This window comes from Somniosus microcephalus, chromosome 7 (genome assembly GCF_052327205.1).
Source record: "Somniosus microcephalus isolate GS21.2 chromosome 7, FLI_Smic_1.0, whole genome shotgun sequence".
NCBI classification, from domain to species: Eukaryota; Metazoa; Chordata; class Chondrichthyes; order Squaliformes; family Somniosidae; genus Somniosus; species Somniosus microcephalus.
In genome coordinates, this window is record NC_140993.1 from 12,646,660 (window position 1) to 12,668,012 (window position 21,353).

General features: G+C 48.7%; 1 protein-coding gene across 5 annotated transcripts in view; it reads right to left on the reverse strand.

Annotated features, from left to right (window-relative positions):
• Positions 1–420: 420 nt before the first annotated feature.
• ss18 (SS18 subunit of BAF chromatin remodeling complex) overlaps positions 421–21,353 on the reverse strand; it is a 114,610-nt gene continuing 93,677 nt past the window's right edge. For 4 of the 5 annotated variants that reach the window (XM_085992243.1, XM_085992242.1, XM_085992246.1 and 1 more), the window contains one exon: positions 421–2,435. In XM_085992243.1, the coding sequence (XP_085848369.1) occupies positions 2,409–2,435 (27 nt within the window). In that variant the 3' untranslated portion in view covers positions 421–2,408. Of the gene's footprint in view, positions 2,436–7,303; positions 13,005–21,353 lie in introns of those variants that run through there. The other variant, XM_085992244.1, reaches the window with a different exon arrangement.

A 21,353-nucleotide genomic window follows, 5' to 3' on the forward strand; every position in this document is an offset into this window, starting at 1 on the left:
ATTTGAATATTAGGGGTACTACTAATCTAAAAGGGGAGGAATTGTAGTGTATGTACCTTTAAGACAGAAGTAATTTTACAGCTCCTGTATACTGTAGTACCGGCAGTGACCACACCTGTATATAAGCCTTGTGCATGCCTCTGTACCCCCAGTCTTGAGACTACCCTCTTCCAGTAAATACCTGTTGATTGTTAAGTTACAGCATCCGTGTGGTTATTGAAAAACATCATACTCTCAGAATCACGGATCTAACAAACCCCGGTGCTAAGTTTGCATTTTTTTATTATACTGTACGCACTTGTTAACTTGCGTTGCTAGTTTTGATGATTTGCGAATGTGCAGCCCCAGATCCCTTTGCTCCTCTACCTCAATGTTTGTGAGAATAATCTTGAAGACAAATAGCTGACACAGACCAGCGAGTGGAATCACAATAATTTATTTGCTTTGAGTTACGATCCAGTGATGTACAGTTTTAAATAGCAATGAAATACATAGTGGAGAGGGCTGCCACACAACTGGCAACTGGTCGACGAGTATGGCTGCTCATAATACTGTTTGTGTTTTGCCATTCTGTACATACTGCGATCAGGTTAACCAAATGCCCCGGGACATTGCCCCCTTCCCTCTAGAATACTCCCTAAAATCAGAAGGATTCAGCGTGAGGGTGGGGGATGTGGGGGCAATGTTCCCGCTAAGCTGCCCGGCCACGCAGCGATCTGCAGCTCCCGCGCAAGACGCCCAATGGCGTTATAAATGGGAAAAAAAACACGCACGCGCGGTAATTCGAGTGGGCTGCGTAGCCCCTTAAAGATTGGAATATTGGTGGTGGTTGGCGAGGGGGGTGGGGGTGGGGGAGGTGGATGTGCAATGCTCCCGCAAAGCCGCGCAGCAATCTGCAGGGAGCCGCGCAGGCCGCTCACCGGCTTTTCCATTGTAGGTTCCGCGCATGCGCAAAAATTTAAACGGGGGAGGGAGGCCGCGTGGGAGACAGTGCATCTTGTTGGGGGGGGGGGGGGGCAGGACCTCCTGCTCTCTGCAGCTCCCACGCAGGCCACCCAATGGCGTTATAGTGGGGAAAAAAACGCACACTCGCGGTATTTTAAACGGGTCACGCAGCCCCTTAAAAGGGGCCAGACGCCCAAAATAATATTAACGGGAACACTGATTTCGGGGTGGGGGGGGGGGTGCGGTTTTCGACAAATAAAAGTTAGTTCTGGTCGAAAATAAGACACCACTAAAACGGTACCATTCCTGTTAAGAAAGTAAGAGACAAAAGCTAACAAATTGATCGAGACTACGGTTCAATACCTACTGTACAAAATTGTCATGTTACCAAAGCCGAAAATACATTTTGTACAACAACGACTGACCCTTTTTGCAGGTTTCTTTCTTTAAATTTCTTCCCGGGAGAGAACGCGGGAGACGTTGTAGCTTGTCTTTTTTTTTTGCCGGTTGGAATGCGCAGCAAGCAGATTTCAGATGCTGGTCACCAAAGCTTCCCTTCCTTTAAGCTGCGCAGCTCCCCGCGCAGGCCGGCTCTCAACACGGGTAAAACCGCGGACGCGCGGTGTCGCGAATGGGCTGCGCAGCCCCCCCCCCCCTTAAAGGAGCCGCGCACCCAAAAAAAAAATGAATTAAAGGGAACACTGTTGGTCACCCATAACCCACTCGCTTTAAGTAACCAACAGTTTCAGTCTCTTTCCTGGTTTTTTTTTTTTTTTTAAATAAATTGTTTTTTCCTTATTTGGTGAAAACCAAAAGTATCACTATTTAAAAAAAATTAGACTCCTACTTTATTTTTAAATCGCGCCGAGCTCGCACAAATGTCAATTCTGCTTAATTTAAATAAATCAGCCTGTAAAAAAAAAATGCTATTTTACACAGGGGGAAAAAAAAAGAGTAATACTCTTGGTTCTGGCAAAAGAGAAAATATCTGAAGCACCTTCGCTCTCTCTCTCGTCTCTCTCCTCCCTCCCAGCAGTTAGCATTGGATGACCAAAACAGGAAATCGCCCATTTCACACTTACTGGATGAGCGTCGGAGATCCAATTTGGCAAGGTTTCCTCTCTCAAACTTGGGAGCAATGGCGTCACTTCTGCGCAAGAACTGTTGGATGTAGTGGTCGTCCATCTTGGGGTAGTCTTCGCACAGCCCACCGCCTGCAATGAGCCACCATTTGTTATAGCTGGGCTCTGGCTGGCGTTGGAAGTCCGAGGAAGGGGGGCCCAGCTCCGAATGGCGCGGCCAAGCAGTGGCGGGCTGCCGTCCAGACCTTGGAAATGGTTTTTGTCCCAAACACGAGGAGATGAAACTGATGGGATTTATAAATCACAGTTGGATGTTCACAGTGCCGAGGATACAACATGGCTGTTATCAGATGTCAGGCTATCGGAGAATAACCTACCAACTCATTGCTGATAATTTCCATACTGCCCCTGGAAAGACAAACAGAGATACAGGTCAGATGGGGAAATGTCGTCAAGAGTGAGATCGGGGTACCAAACATAAAAAATATTCTGCTATTCCCATTGACGCCTCCTCTAGAACCATCTTTTGTTGCTTTACTTGTCCCATGACCATCTCCTTTCGCCTTGCACCATCATCCCTTTTGTCATTTAATCTCTCCTGCCTTCCACCCTATCACAGACCTTCCCTTTTGTTCTTTCCTCCCCTCCCCCCACACTTGCTTAAAAACCTGTTCCATCTCCAACTTTTTCCAGTTCTGACGAAAGGTCATCGATCTGAAACATTAACTCGGTTTCTCTCTCCACAGATGCTGCCTGACCTGCTGAGTGTTTCCAGCATTGTCTGTTTTTTTCCCCAGATTTCCAACATCCGCAGTATTTTGCTTTTGTTAAAAAAAAGTCATTCCAAGAGCTTTTACACCACAGTGCAAGCGACGGCGGGCGGTGCAGGCGATGGCCGGCGGTGCAGGCGAGGGCGGTGCAGGCGGGCACGCGGTGCAGGCGAGGGCGGGCGGGCGGTGCAGGCGGGCGCGCGGTGCAGGTGAGGGCGGGCGCGCGGTGCAAGAGTCGGCGGGTGCACGGTTCTTTCTTGCTAAAACAACTTGTATTGATACAGTACCCTGAACGCAACAAAACGTCCCAGGGGAGCTTCACAGGGACGAAAATCAGGCAAAATTTGACACCGAGCCACATAAGGATAAATTAGGCCAGGTGACCAAAAGCTTGGTCAAAGTGATAGGTTTTAAGGAGCGTCTTAAAGGAGGAGAGAGGGGTAGAGAACATAAGAATTAGGAGCAGGAGTCGGCCACACAGCCCCTCGAGCCTGCTCCGCCATTGAGTAAGACCATGGCTGACCTTCGACCTCAACTCCACTTTCCTGCCCGATCTCCATGTCCCTCGATTCCCCAAGAGTCCAAAAATCTATCGATCTCAGCCTTGAATATACTCAACGACTGAGTCGCCACAGCCCTCTGGGGCAGAGAATTCCAAAGATTCACAACCCTGAGTGAAGAAATTCCTCCTTATCTCAGTCTTAACTAGCCGACCCCTTATCCTGAGACTGTGACCCCTAGTTCTAGACTCTCCAGCCAGGGGAAACAACCTCTCAGCATCTACCCTGTCAATCCCCCTCAGAATCTTGTATGTTTCAATGAGATCACCTCTCATTCTTCTAAACTCCAGAGAGTATCGGCCCATTCTACACAATCTCTCCTCATAGGACAGCCCTCTCACCCCAGGAATCAATCTAGTGAACCTTCGTTGCACCGCCTCCAAGGCAAGCATATCCTTCCTTAGATAAGGAGACCAAAACTGTGCACAGTACTCCAGGTGTGGTCTCACCAAGGCCCTGTACAACTGTAGCAAGGCGGAGAGGTTTAGAGAGGGAATTCCAGAGCTCGGGGCCCAGGCAGCTGAAGGCACGGCCGCCAATGGCGGAGCGATGGAAATCAGAGATGGAAGTGGTTAGAGCTGCCATCATTTTACGTCAGCTTTAGTCACGTGGCATCAACCATAATTTTTTGTACGCCCCTCCTTTTTTTAAATAGTGGGGTTACATTTGCCACCCTCCAATCTGCAGGAACTGTTCCAAAATTCTATAGATTATGGAAGAGGACAACTAATGCATCCACTATTTCCATGGCTACCTCTTAATACTCTGGGAAGCTTTCCTTCCCCCCCCCAAAATTTTCAAACCATCCGAGAGAGGCTATAAACTTCCGAAGCTCAGCATCGTTATGGCTAGTTGGGTAAAGTTCACAATGAATAGGACTAATCCATTGCTTCTTTCTGGAAATGAGCGGTGCATTTAACCCCCAGACAGGAATGAACACACGGTAATACAAGAGTCCCTTCAAATGAGTTTTAAACAGCTACTTTTAATTACAGTACACTTTTGCAATGTGTAAAAACCAAGCACATTTCCAAAGTTTTTTCCCCCTCTTTCATCCATGCCTTTGTTGCCTCTAAACTTGGCTATTCCAACCCACTCCTGGCTGGCCTCCCACATTCCACCCTACGTAAACTTGAGGTCATCCAAGATTCGGCTGCCCGTGTCCTAACTCGCACCAAGTCCCTGTTCGCTCATCACCCCCGTGCTCGCTGACCTGCACTAGCTCCCAGTTAAGCAACGCCTCGATTTTAAAATTCTCATCCTTGTTTTCAAATCCCTCCATCCCCGATTTTTAATCGCTCCACCATTGGCGGCCGTGCCTTCTGTTGCCCAGGCCCCAAGCTCTGGAATTCCCTCCCTAAACCTCTCCGCCTCGCTACCTCTCTCTCCTCCTTTAAGACGCTCCTTAAAACCTACCTCTTTGACCAAGCTTTTGATCATCTGCCCTAATTTGTCCTTATGCAGTTCGGTGTCAAATTTTTTTTAATGACACTCCTGTGCAGCGCCTTGGGACGTTTTACTACATTAAAGGCGCTATATGAATACAAGTTGTTGTTATTGTTTTCCCTGATCAGGTGATCGGTCACTATTGCTCGCTAACCAATTACTAAAAATGTGCACAAGAGCAGGCCAGGTGGATTTTGTCCCAGGGATTTTCCCCACCCTTCTCCTCCCAGCAGGAAAGTGTCTCGCTCGGAATAAACCCTGGGGACTGATTGGGCAGGGGCGGGAATCATGAGTAAACTCAAGTCTCACTACTCTGCAAGGGAGCACGTTTGCACCACCCTCTCGCGTCACCCGACTGCTTCTCCCATTAAGAGTGGCAGTAACCTCACCTCGGATTCAGAAGGTTGTAGGTTCGAATCCCACTCCAGGGACTTGAGCATACAAGCTAGGCTGACACTCCAGCGCAGTGCTGAGGGAGCGCTGCACGGTCGGAGGTGCCATCTTTCGGATGAGACGTTAAACCGGAGGCCCCGTCTGCCCCCTCAGGTGGACGTAAAAGATCCCATGGCACTATTTCGAAGAACAGCAGGAGAGTTCTCCCCGGTGTCCTGGGGCCAAAATTTATCTCAACCAAAATCACTAAAAACAGATTATCTGGCCATTATCTCATTGCTGTTTGTGGGAGCTTGCTGTGCGCAAATTGGCTCCTGCGTTTCCTAAATTACAACAGGGACTACACTTCAAAAGTACTTCATTGGCTGTAAAGCGCTTTGGGACGTCTGGAGGTTGCGAAAGGCGCTATAGAAATGCAAGACTTTCTTTTTTTTTAAATCTTCCAAGTCTCCTTAACTCCTACTTTTATATTTCCTAATCCTCTTCAATTAACATCTATAATTCACCTAAAATCAATAGATAGAGATATCGACTAAACAAAGAACTGAGTGCTTGGCATGCCGAGGTCCCGTGGGCGGAAGCCTGTGTCAGCAGTACTGTCCTTTCCAACAGAACGGGTCACAGTATTGATCACCGTGTCCACAGCACCCGAGACCAGCGCTCTGCGGCTAGAACCTTGTCCGACAATGGCCAACTTGGAAACAAAAAGCAGCTCCGAACTTCAGAACTTGCTCCGAAATCGGAAAATCCATGGATTCGTAGAAAAATACAGCACGTTCAGCCCAGCATACACAGGCCATAGGGCCCATCGCGCTTGCGCTGGTTCTTTGAAAGACTTGACGTTGATACAGCACCTTTCAAAAAGACATGCATTTCTATTCTATCGCGCCTTTCACGACCACCGGACGTCCCAAAGCGCTTCACAGCCAATTACGTACTTTTTTTGAAGTGTAGTCACTGTTGTAATGTGGGAAACGCAGCAGCCAATTTGCCCACAGCAAGCTCTCACAAACAGCAACGCGATAATGTCGACTGAGGGATAAATATTGGTTAGGACACGGGAATAGCTCCCCTGCTCTTCTTCGAAATAGTGTCATAGGATTTTAATACGTCCACCTGAGGGGGCAGATGGGGCCTCGGTTTAACGTCTCATCCGAAAGACAGCACCTCTGACAGTGCAGCGCTCCCTCAGTACTGCCCCCTCCGACATTACAGCGCTTCTTCAGTACTGCCCCCGACAGTGCAGCGCTCCCTCAGTACTGCCCTTCCGACAGTGCGACGCTCCCTCAGTACTGCCCCTCTGACAGTGCGGCGCTCCCTCAGTACTGCCCCCTCCGACATTACAGCGCTTCTTCAGTACTGCCCCTCCGACAGTGCGGCGCTCCCTCAGTACTGCCCCTCCGACAGTGCGGCGCTCCCTCAGTACTGCCCCTCCGACAGTGCGGCGCTCCCTCAGTACTGCCCCTCCGACAGTGCGGCGCTCCCTCAGTACTGCCCCTCCGACAGCGCGGCGCTCTCTCAGTGCTGCCCCTCCGACAGTGCAGCGCTCCCTCAGTACTGCCCTTCCAACAGTGCGGCGCTCCCTCAGTACTGCCCCTCCGACAGTGCGGCGCTCCCTCAGTACTGCCCCTCCGACAGTGCGGCGCTCCCTCAGTACTGCCCCTCCGACAGTGCGGCGCTCCCTCAGTACTGCCCTGGAGCGTCAGTCTTGACCTTTGTGCTCAAGTCTCTGGAGTGAACACACAATCTTCTGACTCGGAGGCAAGAGTGCAACCCACTGGGCCACGGCGGAGCTATCCAATTAGTCACACTCCTTCCCCCACAGCCCTATACTCCTGCCATTTGGCAACACAGCATAACCGTAGTCACCGTCCCGTGTCTGTGTGTACATAACAGAACTCGGCTTGGGAAACAGAATTGGCCATTGATAAAAATGTTTACTTTTAACATTTCTACATCTACCGCCTTTCCTACGATTCAGTTCAGAGGGGATATAACCAAGGTAGGAGCAGTGTTACAGGATCGGTCACAAGGCTGAGAGCAACACCGGAGAGACAGACAGACACGATAGGAATGAGCACACAGTGATACAAAAGTGTCTTTCACATGAGTTTTAACCAGCTACTTTTAATTACAGTACACTTTGCAAATTTGAAAAATCAAGCACATTTCCAGCGTCACTTTTGCTCTCAATCTGCCCTTTCTCTTATTTAAATGGTGAAAATACTTTTCACCTTTCTTTACAGAAAGGATCAGCCAACAGCTACATCTATTATGGACTCATTGTTTACGCGAATACCATTTGGATTATAGAATGGAATGTTAGCACAGGAGGAGGCCATTCGGCCCGTCGTGCCCGTGCTGACTCTTTGAAAGAGCCGCCGTGCTCAGTCCCACACGCCAGCTTTCTCCCCACAACCCTGCAAATTAGCCCTCGCCCACGACATGTCCAATCGCCTTTTGAAAGCTCCTGTTTCCACCAGTCTTTCGGGTCGTGCGTTCCAGATCTCATCAACCCTCTGTGTGTGAAAACATTTCTCCTCATGTTCTTTTGTCAATTATTTTAAATCTGTGTCCTCTGGTTACCAACCCTCCTGTCAGAGGATACAGTTTCTCCCCATCTACGCCGTCAAAACCCCACATAATTTCAAACACCTCTATTAGGTCTCCCATTGAACCTTCTCTGCTCCAAGGAGAACAATCCAGGCTTCTCCAGTCTCTCCCCATAACTGAAGTCCCTCATCCCTGGGTATCATCCTGGTAATCCTCCTCTGCACCCTCTCCAGGGTCTTGGCATTCTTCCTCAAGTGTGGTGCCCAGAATGGGACACAATACTCCAGTTGAGGCCTAACCAGTGATTTGTAAAGGTTTAGCATGACTTCCTTATTTTTGTATTCGCAAAGCCAAGTACCTCATACACTTTCTTAACCGCCTTATCAGCTTGACCTGCCGCCTTGAACGATGTGTGAAGATGCGCCCCCAGGACCCTCTGCTTTTTCACCCCCCCCCCTCAAATTTAGATTATACTGCCTCTCCAAATATACACGAGTGAACACTGACGCAAAAAATAAGCGGATGTTAATATTCAGTCCAACGTATATTAAAGTTACAAACTAAAGGTGTATATGACCCAACTGTACAAGGGGTTCTAGTTATCAGGAAAGACTGAACAGGCTTTGGGGCTCTTTTCTCTACAACTGAGAAGACTGAGGGGTGACCCGATAGAGGTCTTTAAAATTACGAAGGGGTTTGATAGGGTCGACGTAGAGAAGATGTTTCCACTTTGTGGGGGGAAATAAAAAGAGTCCAAAACTAGGATCGTAAAAGATCCCAAGGCACAAGAGCTGGGAATTTCTCCCCGGTGTCCTGGGGCCAATATTTATCCCTCAATCAACATCACTAAAACAGATTATCTGGTCATTATCACATTGCTGTTTGTGGGAGCTTGCTGTGCACAAATTGGCTGTCACATTTCCTACATTTCAACAGTGACTACACTTCAAAAATACTTCATTGGCTGTAAGCCGCTTTGGGACGACCTGATGTTGTGAAAGGCGCAATAGAAATGCAAGCCTTTCTTTTTCTTTTAATTTTTGTAGCGTTACTCTACTCAATGGTCATTATTTTACAAGTTTGAATATTTGCACTCAACGTTGCCTTCCATTCAAAACAAATGCAAAGTTCTGACCCTTTCACAGAGTGGCAGACAAGGAGGCGTCGAGCAGAATAAAACCGGCAGCTCTTACCGAGGGGGAAGCTTTGTTGAGAATGTGTTGGTCAGCAAGGTTCACGAGTAGCGAGTGCCACTCGGCCATAGTTCCTCGCTTTGTACAAAGTGTAAAAAGTTGAATCCCGCGTGTTGTCCGTTCAGGGCAGTATTGAATTTTTTTGATAAATGTGTTGAAATTTCATTGCCCCAGTCACGCAATATCAATCGGTACACAAGCTCGCTTCCCCATGGCTCAAGTCACTTGATGCAGTCACCTGGCACGGTACCAATATTCACTACTTTTCTCTTGGCGCTGCACGTCCCCATTCAATATACGGCGCAAGCGCGGTTTCTGCATTGCTGCGCCGGCTGCGCGGAATGCTTGGAGCGCTGCGCAATTTACAGGGAACATTGCGCAGCAGAGGCAAATAACAAATTCCACCGGTGTTGAATTACGTTTGCCCTCCGTATCCTTGGAATAGGATTGGTGGTTGGGGGGGGGGGGGGGGGGGGGGAGAAATCAAACAAGGATTCCCCCTCCTCCCCCGGCCTGTAGAGCGTACATTAAAAAAAAATTCATTCATGGGGTGTGGGCGTTGCTGGCAATGCCGGCATTTATTGCCCGTCCCTAATTGTCCTCAAGAAGGTGGTGGGGAGCCGCCATCTTGAACCGCAGAGGGCGGTTAAGAGTCAGCCACGTTGCTGGGGGTCTGGAGTCACATATCGGCCAGACCGGGACAGGACGGCAGATTTCCTTCCCTAAAGGATATTAGTGAACCAGGTGGGGTTTTAAACGACAATCCGGTAGTTTCATGGTCATCGATATTAGCTTTTTATTCCAGATTTATTTCATTAACAATTTAAATTCCCCGTGGTGGGATTTGAACTCGTCACTAGTCCAGTAACATAACCCCGATGCTACTGTACCCCTGTGGGGGTGTGAGCATCGTGACAGGTCAGGTTTAACAGAGATCTTCAGCCGCACCCCGAATGAACCATCTGTGCCGAGACCCATTGTCTGGGCTTGGCCACGGAGGCTGGCCACTTGGGGGAGATGCCAGAAGGCTGCCGGTGTTTATGAAACTGGTGAATCTTTGTTTTACGGAGAATATTTGTAATCATTAGAACCGCACAACACAGGAGGAGGCCATTCTGCCCATCGTGCCTGTGCCTGTTCTTTGAAAGAGCAATCCGGTTAGTCCCACTCTCCTCCACTTTTTCCCCCAGAGCCCTGCACATTTTTCCTTTTCAAGTATTTATCCAATTCCTTTCTGAAAGTTACTGTTGAATCTGCTTCCACCGCCCTTTCAGGCAGCGCGTTCCAGATCACAACAACTCGCTGCGTAAAAAAAGTTCTCCTCCTCTCCCCCTCTGGTTCTTTTGCCAATGACCTTAAATCTGTGTCCTCTGGTTACCGACCCTCCTGCCACTGGAAACAGTTCCGCCCCATCTACTCTCTATAAAAAAAACCGTCATAATTTTGAATGCCTCTATTAAATTTAACCCTCTCTGCTCCAAGCGGAACAATCCCAGCTTCTCCACGTAATTGAAGTCCCTCGTCACCGCGAATGTAGCCCTCGTGATGATCCAGCTGGGCTTACTGGGGCCGACTGCTTAACGTGCGATTGTAATTTCAGAAGCGCAGCAACCTACATTTAACGTGAACAATGGCTTCACAATAGTTCTCGTGTGACGTCATCAAACCAGCACCATTTGATCCACGCGAGGCATACGAACATAAGAAATAGGAGCAGGAGTCGGCTATTGGCCCCTCGAGCCTGCTCCGCCATTCAATAAGATCATGGCTGATCTGATCTTGGCCTCAACTCCACTTCCCTGCCCACTCCCCATAACCCTCGACTCCCCTGTTTTTCAAACAATCTGTCTATCTCTGCCTTGAATATATTCACTGACTCCGCCTCCACAGCTCTCTGGGGAAGAATTCCAAAGATTCACGACCCTCAGAGAAGAAATTCCTCCTCATCTCGGTTTTAAATGGGTGACCCCTTATATTGAAAATGTGCCCCCTAGTTCTGGATTCCCCCACGAGGGGAAACATCCTCCTTGCATCTACCCTGTCAAGCCCCCTCAGAATCTTATATGTTTCAATAAGATCCCCTCTCATTCTGCTAAACTCCAATGAGTATAGGCCCAACCTTTCCTCAGAAGACAACCCCTTCAACTCCAGAATCAACCTCGTGAACCTCGTTACACAATCAGTTGGGAATTCCTTTTTTGAAGTAGAACTACAATTTGGTGAACATTCAGTACGTTAATTGGGCAACGGACTGCTGAGAGAACCCCCCCCCCCCCACGCACTCTAACAGTGCGGAGAGGCAACTGAGCATATTCAAGGCTGAGACTGCGGCTCAACGCTGCCCGAGAGGAATGAGGGATTAGCAAAAAAAAATTCACGGTGCTCGTTATCACCCAGGAACAAATTTAATTAAAAAAAGCACTGATTTAGAAGCCCCCGCCTATGCCTACTAGGGCACAGCAAGGAAAAAGCAAATTCTGAAACATTGTTGAATCATTCCTTTGCTCAGAATCTTTTGACTGGGTAAGCTATCTGTTCACTGCGGCGCTGTTCAACTTTAGCGCGTGGGATCCTTGCAGGCTCAGGAACAAGCATCCCCACACTGCAGAGCGGCGCACACTGCGGGCGGGGTGTCCTCTGCGTCACTCTGTGATGCGGCAAAGCGGGTCGTCCAGTGAAATCAGGCCACTGAAGTGAGAGTGTGCGGGATAGTGCGATCCTGCAGAATGGACTCCTGCCAGGTGGGAGTTTAGGATGTGACTTGGAGTTGAACCAGCCAGCACTGTGCCCAATGGAAACGAGCTGCATGACCTGTACGAATGAACACTTAGCGCAATGACCTAGCAGTAAAGACAGGAATGGGAACAAAAAGAGAAGACACATGCTTATGAAAATCAAATATCTGCAAAGTCGCATTCCCTCCTCTTCCACTCACACCCCCCCGGCTCCCAAAACAGCAATTGCAACATGGGAGGAGGGCATTAAAGCTTTAGGCCACAAAATGTCAATTAATGTTCGCCAAGGTGCGAGAAATGCAAAGGGTTGAAGGAAATGTACACAATAAAAAATAAAAGTTTGGCATAAATAATGGAAGAAAACATAGCCACAGACTTTAACCTTCAGGCTTGGGAGTCACAATATCTCAGTCATTTGATTTGATTCTAGAAATGACTCCTTATTGTTCTGCCACTAATATTTAGTAAAGTCTTCTAACTATAGTGTCCGGTGTCCATAATCACTTTCACTTGAAGCAAAAGCATTGTTGAGTTTGTGTAACAGTCTTGGGGTGAAAACCTACAAGTCATACATAGTCTAGCAGGAAAGGAAATTATTATTTCATATCTCTAACAGATGATGCTTCAACATCTCAGCTCCTTGATATCTTCTTCAAAAAAATCCCAGCGTCCTCTTAAAAGGTGAACGAGGCTGATGGGAACAAGATGATGTCTGGTGAAAGGAAGCAAGTTGGAGAGCCTGAAGACATGGAATCCAAGGTCCAGATCTTGTACAGTGCTGTAGAGGGTTCCACCACATGGCAGAATCCTCCATGAGGTTCTCTCTAGACCGTGCCGTACAAAGCAGAGAGTCTACCACGGAAAGATCGGGCCACAGTGTACGAGTGCCGGTCTTCAATCACCCTCGCCACATACCCAGAAAAAACCAAGAGGGCATTTGGTCTACTTTTATCAAGTTATCTGAGATGCGGAACCCAAGACGCGCAGTGACATGACCGGATTGGATAACTGGCGGAAATAGGCAGGACACAATGGCAGGTGGATCTTCTGGTGACCACATTGGTCAGAAACAAGCAACGCTTCTCCCTTGCAGCTCCAGGAAGTTGGGGTTCTGTGATTTCCCTACCCACCCCGTTCCCTTGCAGCTCCAGGAAGTTGGGGTTCTGTGATTTCCCTACCCACCCTGTTGAGTCTTTTTGAAGTGTTGGTTGGAGGGCCATTGTGCTCTTCTGCGGCTGATGGGCCACGTCTAGAAATGTGATTGTCTGGGTGATCCCTTTGAGTGACCGCGTTCTTCCTGAGCTCTGCGGCCAATTCACTGCAAGTCCTGCGGAGATAACAGACACACGGTTACAGACACTGGGTTAAAACTGATTAAATTCCTCACTGAATTTGTGCGTGTTCACACAGTAATACTGCCTCTTTTAAAAGATAAACTTTAACAACTTTTTTCACCAAGTAATATGATGAGGATAACTACTCTGTTCGTATATACTGAAAGAAAAGAATGATTTACATTTACCTGTGAAATTTTAAGGTGGTCTTTGACTAAATGGTTTCTTTTCACCTCTTCTGTGGCCAGTGCCTATTTGCCCCTCCTCCAAGCCAGCTCTCCAGATCATACAGATTGGAATCCTGCATACTTGCTTACCCTTTTATTGTTCCAACTCTTAACAGTTTCAGGAATCTTCTGTCACGCGTATCTCTCTTTCACCCTCCGGGTCCTGTTTCCATTAGGACACGGAGACTCGGTAATCTGCACTCGCAATTATCACAGAGAACCCTTGGTGGAAGTTGGGACTTAAGCTTTGCATAAACAAACTTAAAATGCAATTTTTATCCCCTTTCCCTTCAAACTCCCGGGTTCTTGATCTATCAGGATTTCCAGTGTCCATCTGAACGGGCGGGTCTGGTAGTTCGCGTTTTTTTGGGTCAGGAGCATTCTTCGACAGCACCTCCCAAATCTGCCACCAACTACTGCTCTCATATGACGGGAAAAGCTGAAAATGAGACGTCTAGCTTGGCTCTCCCTTTGCTGGCCTCGAGGTGCCGAGTGGAGAAATGAGGTGCCTCCAACGACAGATCTGAGTGGGCAGGTTGATGTGATGTGTTCCGTGGTCTGGGACTCGTGGCCACAGTCGCACTTTTGGTCGTCCCTCGTCTTCCACTTGTGGCGCGGGCGACCGCATCGCCCGTGCCCTGTGCGGGTTGGGTTGAGCGCCGTCCGCCGTCTCCGAGGGAGGTCGAAGCCAGGGACCTCTGCTGTTGGGTCAGCGATGAGGTGTTGGTTCTTCATGTTGCGGGCGTCCCACGATTCCGTCCATCTGCAACAGTGGGTCGATTCCAGCTGCAGGAATATTGGCTGCTGCTTCCCAGATTAAAAAAAAAAAAATTTGTTCATGGGATGTGGGCGTCGCTGGCAAGGCCAGCAATTATTGCCCATCCCTAATTGCCCCTTGAGAAGGTGGCGGTGAGCCGCCTTCTTGAACCGCTGCAGTCCGTGTGGTGAAGGTGCTCCTACAGTGCTGTTAGGGAGGGAGTTCCAGGATTTTGACCCAGCGACGATGAAGGATCGGCGATATATTTCCAAGTCAGGATGGTGTGTGACTTGGAAGGGAACTTGGAGGTGGTGGTGTTCCCATGCGCCTGCTGCCCTTGTCCTTCACGGGTTTGGGAGGTGCTGCCGAAGAAGCCTTGGCGAGTTGCTGCAGTGTATCTTGTAGATGGTACACACTGCAGCCACGGTACGCCGGTGGTGGAGGAAGCGAATGTTTAAGATGGTGGATGGGGTGCCAATCAAGTGGGCTGCTTTGTCCTGGTTGGTGTTGAGCTTCTTGAGTGTTGTTGGAGCTGCACTCATCCAGGCAAGTGGAGAGTATTCCATCGCACTCCTGACTTGTGCCTTGTAGATGGTGGAAAGGCTTTGGGGAGTCAGGAGGTGAGACATTCGCCGCAGAATACCCAGTCTCTGACCTGCTCTTGTTGCCACAGTATTTATGTGGCTGGTCCAGTTAAGTTTCTGGTCAGTGGTGACCCCCAGGATGTTGATGGTGGGGGATTCTGCGATGGTAATGCCGTTGAATGTCAAGGGGCAGTGGTTAGATACTTGCTTGTTGGAGATAGCCAATGCCTGCCACTTATCAGCCCAAGCCTGTATGACATCCGGGTCTTGCTGCATGCGGGCATGGACTGCTTTATTATCTGAGGAGTTGCGAATGGAACTGAACACTGTGCAATCATCAGCGAACATCCCCAGTAGTGACCTTATGATGGAGGGAAGGTCATTGATGAAGCAGCTGAAGATGGTTGGGCCTAGGACACTGCCCTATCCTCATATTTCTCGATTCCCCTAGAGTCCAAAAATCTATCGATCTCAGCCTTGAATATACTCAACGACTGAGCATCCACAGCCCTCTGGGGCAGAGAATTGCAAAGATTCACAGCCCTCTGAGTGAAGATATTCCTCCTCATCTCAGTCTTAAATGGGCGACCCCCTTATCCGGAGACCATGCCGCCTATTTGCAGGGCTACAGGGAAAGGGCGGGGGAGTGGAACTAGCGGAGGTGCTCTTGCAGAGACCCGGCGCGGGCTTGACGGGCCGAATGGCCTCCTACTGTGCTGTAAATTCTAGACTCTCCAGCCAGGGGGAAACAACCTCTCAGCATCTACCCTGTCAATCCCCCTCAGAATCTTGTATGTTTCAATGAGATCACCTCTCATTCTTCTAAACTCCAGAGAGTATCGGCCCATTCTACACAATCTCTCATCATAGGACAACCCAGGGATCAATCTAGAGGTGTTGGATACACGCCCAAATCTGATGCAAACACATTCCGACCAACTACTTCCCCCTCCCACCTGAACCCTTTAAGAATGCCATATAACTGAAATTACTAAACACGCTTGTTTTGCTACCTGAACCAAAAAATTACTGTCCAACAATACTGCAACATTTCCGAAAACCAGTCACAAGAAAGTCACGTAAACCGACAGCAGAAGCGCCTCCGATGGCTCAGTGTGTAAGGTGTGCCGTCATGCAGTTGTACAACCGAGAAGGTTGAGACTCCAGAGACGTGAGCACAGAAATCTAGGCTGACACTCCCAGTGCAGTGCTGAGGGAGTGCCGCACTGTCGGAGGGGCAGTACTGAGGGAGCACCGCACTGTCGGAGGGGCAGTACTGAGGGAGCACCGCACTGTCGGAGGGGCAGTTCTGAGTGAGTGCCGCACTGTCGGAGGGGCAGTACTGAGGGAGCGCCGCACTGTCGGAGGGACAGTACTGAGGGAGCGCCGCACTGTCGGAGGGACAGTACTGAGGGAGCGCCGCACTACCGGAGGGGCAGTACTGAGGGAGTGCCGCACTGTCGGAGGGGCCGTCTTTCAGATCAGACGTTAAACAGAGGCTCCGTCTGCTCTCTCAGGTGGATGTAAAAGATCCCACGGCCACTATTTTGAAGAAGAGCAGGGGAGTTCTCTCCGGTGTCCCAGGCCAATATTTATCCCTCAACCAACATCACCAAAAACAGATTATCTGGTCATTATCACATTGCTGTTTGTGGGAGCTTGCTGTGCACAAATTGGCTGCTGCGTTTCCTACAGTGATCACACTCCAAAAAAGTACTTCGTTGGTTGTAAAGCGCCTTGAGAGATCCCCAGGTGGTGAAAGGTGCTATAGAAATGCAAGTCTTTCTTTCTCAGGTTGATGGCTTTAAACCTCTGGTCTGCATCAAGTTAGCTCATCTTTGCTGGGGGAGTGGTGGGGGCCACGATAATTGATCTCAGTCTGTCTAATCTGTGAGGAGGCGACTGCAATGTAGTGAGCGATCTTCGCTCGGAGCACGTGTGTGGATGTACAGAACTTGGCTTGGGTGTGATTCTGCCCAACCCGCACCCTCCTAACCACCCAGGATAAATATCCTACCGACACTAAAGGGATGGTGCAGGGGGGAGGGCTTTAGTTTCCTGGATCACTGGGCCTGCTTCTGGGAAAGGTGGGACTTGTACAAGTCGGACGGTCTACACCTGAACCAGAGGGGGACCAATATCCTTGTGGGGAGGTTTGCTAGCACTGCTGGGGGGGGTTTAAACTAACTTGGCAGGGGGATGGGATACAGAGTGGAACTATAGTAGGGGGTGATTTACAGCCAAATACAGAGGAAAAAACAAGTCAGCTGGGAAGGCAGAGAAAATATGTGAGGGCAAAAGGGAATATGGCAAGACTGGAAGGCATTTATTTTAATGCAAGGAGTCTTGCAAATAAGGTGGATGAACTGAAGTTGTTGTTGAACACATGGGAGTACGATATTGTTGCTATCACAGAGACATGGTTGAGGGAGGGTCAGGACTGGCAGCTCAATATTCCGGGGTATAGAATCTTCAGGAGAGACAGAGGGGGGTGTAGAAGGGGAGGGGGTGTTGCAATATTAATTAAGGAGTCGATTACTGCTGTAAGGAGGGATGATATATTAGCGGGTTCCTCTAATGAGGCCATATGGGTAGAACTTAAAAACAAAAAGGGGGCAAGCACCTTGCTGGGAGTGTACTATAGGCCCCCAAACAGTCAGGGGGAGAGAGAGGAACAGATATGTAGGCAAATCTCAGAGAAATGCGAAAATAATAGGGTAATAATAGTGGGGGATTTCAACTTCCCCAATATTAATTGGGATAGTCAGAGTGTGAAAGGCTTAGAGGGTGCAGAATTCTTAAAGTGCATCCAGGAGAGCTTTTTGAGCCAACATGTAGAAAGTCCTACAAGAGAGGGGGCGGTACTGGACCTAATTCTAGGGAATGTAGCCGGGCAAGTGGTGGAAGCGTCAGTAGGAGAGCATTTTGGCGACAGTGACCATAATTCGGTAAGATTTAAGGTGGTCATGGAAAAAGACAATGACGGCCCGGAAATAAGGGTTCTAAATTGGGGGATGGCCGATTTTCATATAAGGCAGGATCTGGCCAAAGTGGACTGGGAGCAGCTACTTATAGGAAAATCCACATCAAAGCAGTGGGAGGCTTTCAGAAGGGAAATAGAGAGAGTACAACGCCAACATGTTCCTGTAAAGGTCAAGGGTGGGACCAACAAGCAAAGGGAACCTTGGATGACAAGGGATATACAAAAATGCATTAGGAAAAAAAGGGGGGCTTTTGGCAGTTACAAAAGACTAAAGACGGAGGAAGCCCTAGAGGAGTATAAAAAGTGCAGGGGCATACTTAAAAAAGAAATTAGGAGGGCGAGGAGGGGCCATGAAATAACACTGGCGAGCAAAATAAAGGAAAATCCTAAGATGTTTTATAAGTATATTAAGGGCAAGCGGATAACCAGGGAAAGGGTAGGGTCCATTAGGGACCAAAGTGGCAATCTGTGTGTAGAGCCAGATGATGTAGGCGGGGTTTTAAATGAATTTTTTGCATCTGTGTTCACTATGGAGAAAGACGATGTAGACATAGAAATCGGGCAAGGGGACTGTGACATACTTGAACATATTAGCATCGAGAGGGAGGAGGTACTAGCGGTTTTAGCAGGCCAAAAAGTGGATAAATCCCCAGGCCCGGACGAGATGTATCCCAGGCTGTTGTGTGAGGCAAGGGAGGAGATTGCAGGGGCTCTGACACAAATTTTCAGAACCTCTCTGGCCACAGGGGATGTACCAGAGGACTGGAGAACAGCTAACGTAGTACCATTATTCAAGAAGGGTAGCAGGGATAAACCAGGGAATTACAGGCCAGTGAGCCTAACATCTGTGGTAGGGAAATTATTGGAAAAAATTCTGAGGGACAAAATTAGTCTCCACTTGGAGAGGCAAGGATTAATCGGGGATAGTCAGCATGGCTTTGTCAAGGGTAAATCATGTCTGACAAATCTGATTGAATTTTTCGAGGGGGTGACTAGGTGTGTGGATGAGGGAAATGCTGTGGATGTGGTTTACATGGACTTCAGTAAAGCTTTTGACAAAGTCCCGCATAGGAGACTGGTCAAGAAGGTAAGAGCCCATGGGATCCAGGGTGCCTTGGCGCGTTGGATCCTAAACTGGCTGAGTGACAGGAGGCAGAGGGTGATGGTCGAAGGTTGCTTTTGTGAGTGGAAGCCTGTGTCTAGTGGGGTACCTCAGGGATCGGTGCTGGGTCCCTTGCTGTTTGTGATCTACATAAATGATTTGGATGAGAATGTAAAAGGTATGATCAGTAAGTTCGCAGATGACACGAAAATTGGTGGGGTGGTAAATTGTGAGGAGGAAAGCCTCAGGCTGCAGGAAGATATAAACGAGTTGGTCAGATGGGCGGAAAAGTGGCAAATGGAATTTAACCCTGAAAAGTGCGAGGCGATGCATTTTGGACGGACAAATAAGGCAAGGGAGTACACAATGAGTGGTAGGACCCTAGGAAGTACAGAGGGTCAGAAGGACCTTGGTGTGCATGTACATAGATCCCTGAAGGCAGCGGAACAGGTAGATAAGGTGGTTAAAAAGGCATATGGGATACTTATATTCTATGCCTCGGCTAATGAAGGCAAGAGCAGGGAGGTTATGATGGAGCTGTACAAAACGCTGGTGAGGCCACAGCTGGAGTACTGTGTGCAGTTCTGGTCGCCTCACTATAGGAAGGATGTGATTGCTTTAGAGAGGGTGCAGAGAAGATTCACCAGGATGTTACCTGGGATGGAGCGCCTCAGCTATGAAGAAAGACTAAACAGGCTGGGGTTGTTTTCATTGGAGCAAAGAAGGCTGAGGGGGGACCTGATTGAGGTGTACAAAATGATGAGGGGCATAGATAGGGTAGATAAAGAGGAACTTTTCCCCTTAGTAGGGGGGTCAATAACAAGGGGGCATAGATTCAAGGTAAGGGGCAGGAGATTTAGAGGGGGTTTGAGGAGGAGCTTTTTCACCCAGAGGGTGGTTGGAATCTGGAACTCTCTGCCTGAAAGGGTGGTAGAGGCAGGAACCCTCACAACATTCAAGAAGCATTTGGATGAGCACTTGAAATGCCATTGCATACAAGGCTATGGACCAAATGCTGGAAAGTGGGATTAGACTGGACAGGGATTGATGGACGGCGCAGACACGATGGGCCGAAGGGCCTCTTTCTGTGCTGTAAAACTCTATGACTCATGGTCTAGATTCACACACAAAGGCCGTTAAGTTTGAGCTAGTTACTAGAGGGCTGCTAGCACATTTTGGACGCACATGTCGCATGTAAAGCGGAGATCGATAGACTTTTGGACTCTCGGGGAAATCGAAGGATATGGGGGTCGGGCGGGAAAGTCGAGTTGAGGTCGAAGATCAGCCATGATCTTATTGAATGGCGGAGCAGGCTCGAGGGGCCGAATGGCTGACTCCTAGCTCTTGTGTCATCGTATCGAGAAGTACTTCTTCATTAGTACATGGAGTGGACTTCCAGAGATATCGGGAGGTGAAAACATACAAAACTGACGGGCAGAAAAAGACCAGTTGGTCCATCGGGTCATGATGGCCAGAGCATCATGACCGGACTCTTCAATCCTCCCTCCCCTCTCCCCAAAACACGCTCCACAGCCACATAATCTCCCCAGAGAGACAAATAAACAGGAAAAACTCCAGGGCCAATAAAGAAAAAAGAAACTCTGGAAAACTCCTCTCCGACCCCCGCAGGCGATCGAAACCCATTCCGGGAGCTCACAGGGAACTGGACTGAATGAAGGAACAATGAGGTGTAATGGCAGGGGTGTGGGGTTCACAACAGGTTCTATAAGGATAGATGAATTAAGATGGGCCGAATGGCCTTCCTCATCTGTAACTATCTGCTGACTCACTGCTTTTCAAGAGGGAAAAAAAGGGAGAAAAATCAGGGGAGTGGAAAGATCGGAAGAGATCAGAAACAGGAAGAAGATAAAAGGCTGCGTAACATTCTTCGATTCTCTCGGCAATGAAAAACAGCTCGGATGGGAAGCACCATCTGAGGAAAGTGGACACTACAGATTATCCAAACAAAATGCATCAAAATATTTTCCATTGACATGACTGAAAATAACTTATTAAAAAAATCTGTGGGATATTGTTCAGAGGATACATAGAATGGACATTCGGATGAGACGTTAAACCGAGGACCCGTCTGCCCTCTCGAGTGGATGTAAGAGATCCCAAGGCCACTACTTCGATAAAATAGCAGGGGATCCCCGGTGTCCTGAGCTAATATTTATCCCTCAATCAACATCACTAAAAAACAGGTTACCTGGTCATTGCTGTTTCTGGGAGCTTGCTGTGCGCAAATTGGCTGCCGCATTTCCTACATTACAACAGACTACACCTCATTGGCTGTAAAGCGCTTTGGGACATCCTGAGGTCATGAAAGGCGCTGTAGAAATGCAAGTCTTTCCTTCCTTCCGGATATTACACACATCAATATATGTCACCACCTCATCACCAAGTATTAATCCACAACAAGCCATTCCCTGCTTACATTTATCAGATCAGCTCAACAACAACTTGCATTTATATAGCACCTTTAACGCAGTAAAACATCCCAAGGTGCTTCACAGGAGCGATTATCCGACAAAATTTGACACCGAGCCACATGAGGAGATGTTAGGGCAGGCGATCAAAAGCTTAGTCAAAGAGGTAGGTTTTAAGGAACGCCTTAAAGGAGGAGAGGCGGAGAGGTTTAGGGAGGGAATTCCAGAGCTCGGGCCCCAGGCAGCTGAAGGCACGGCCG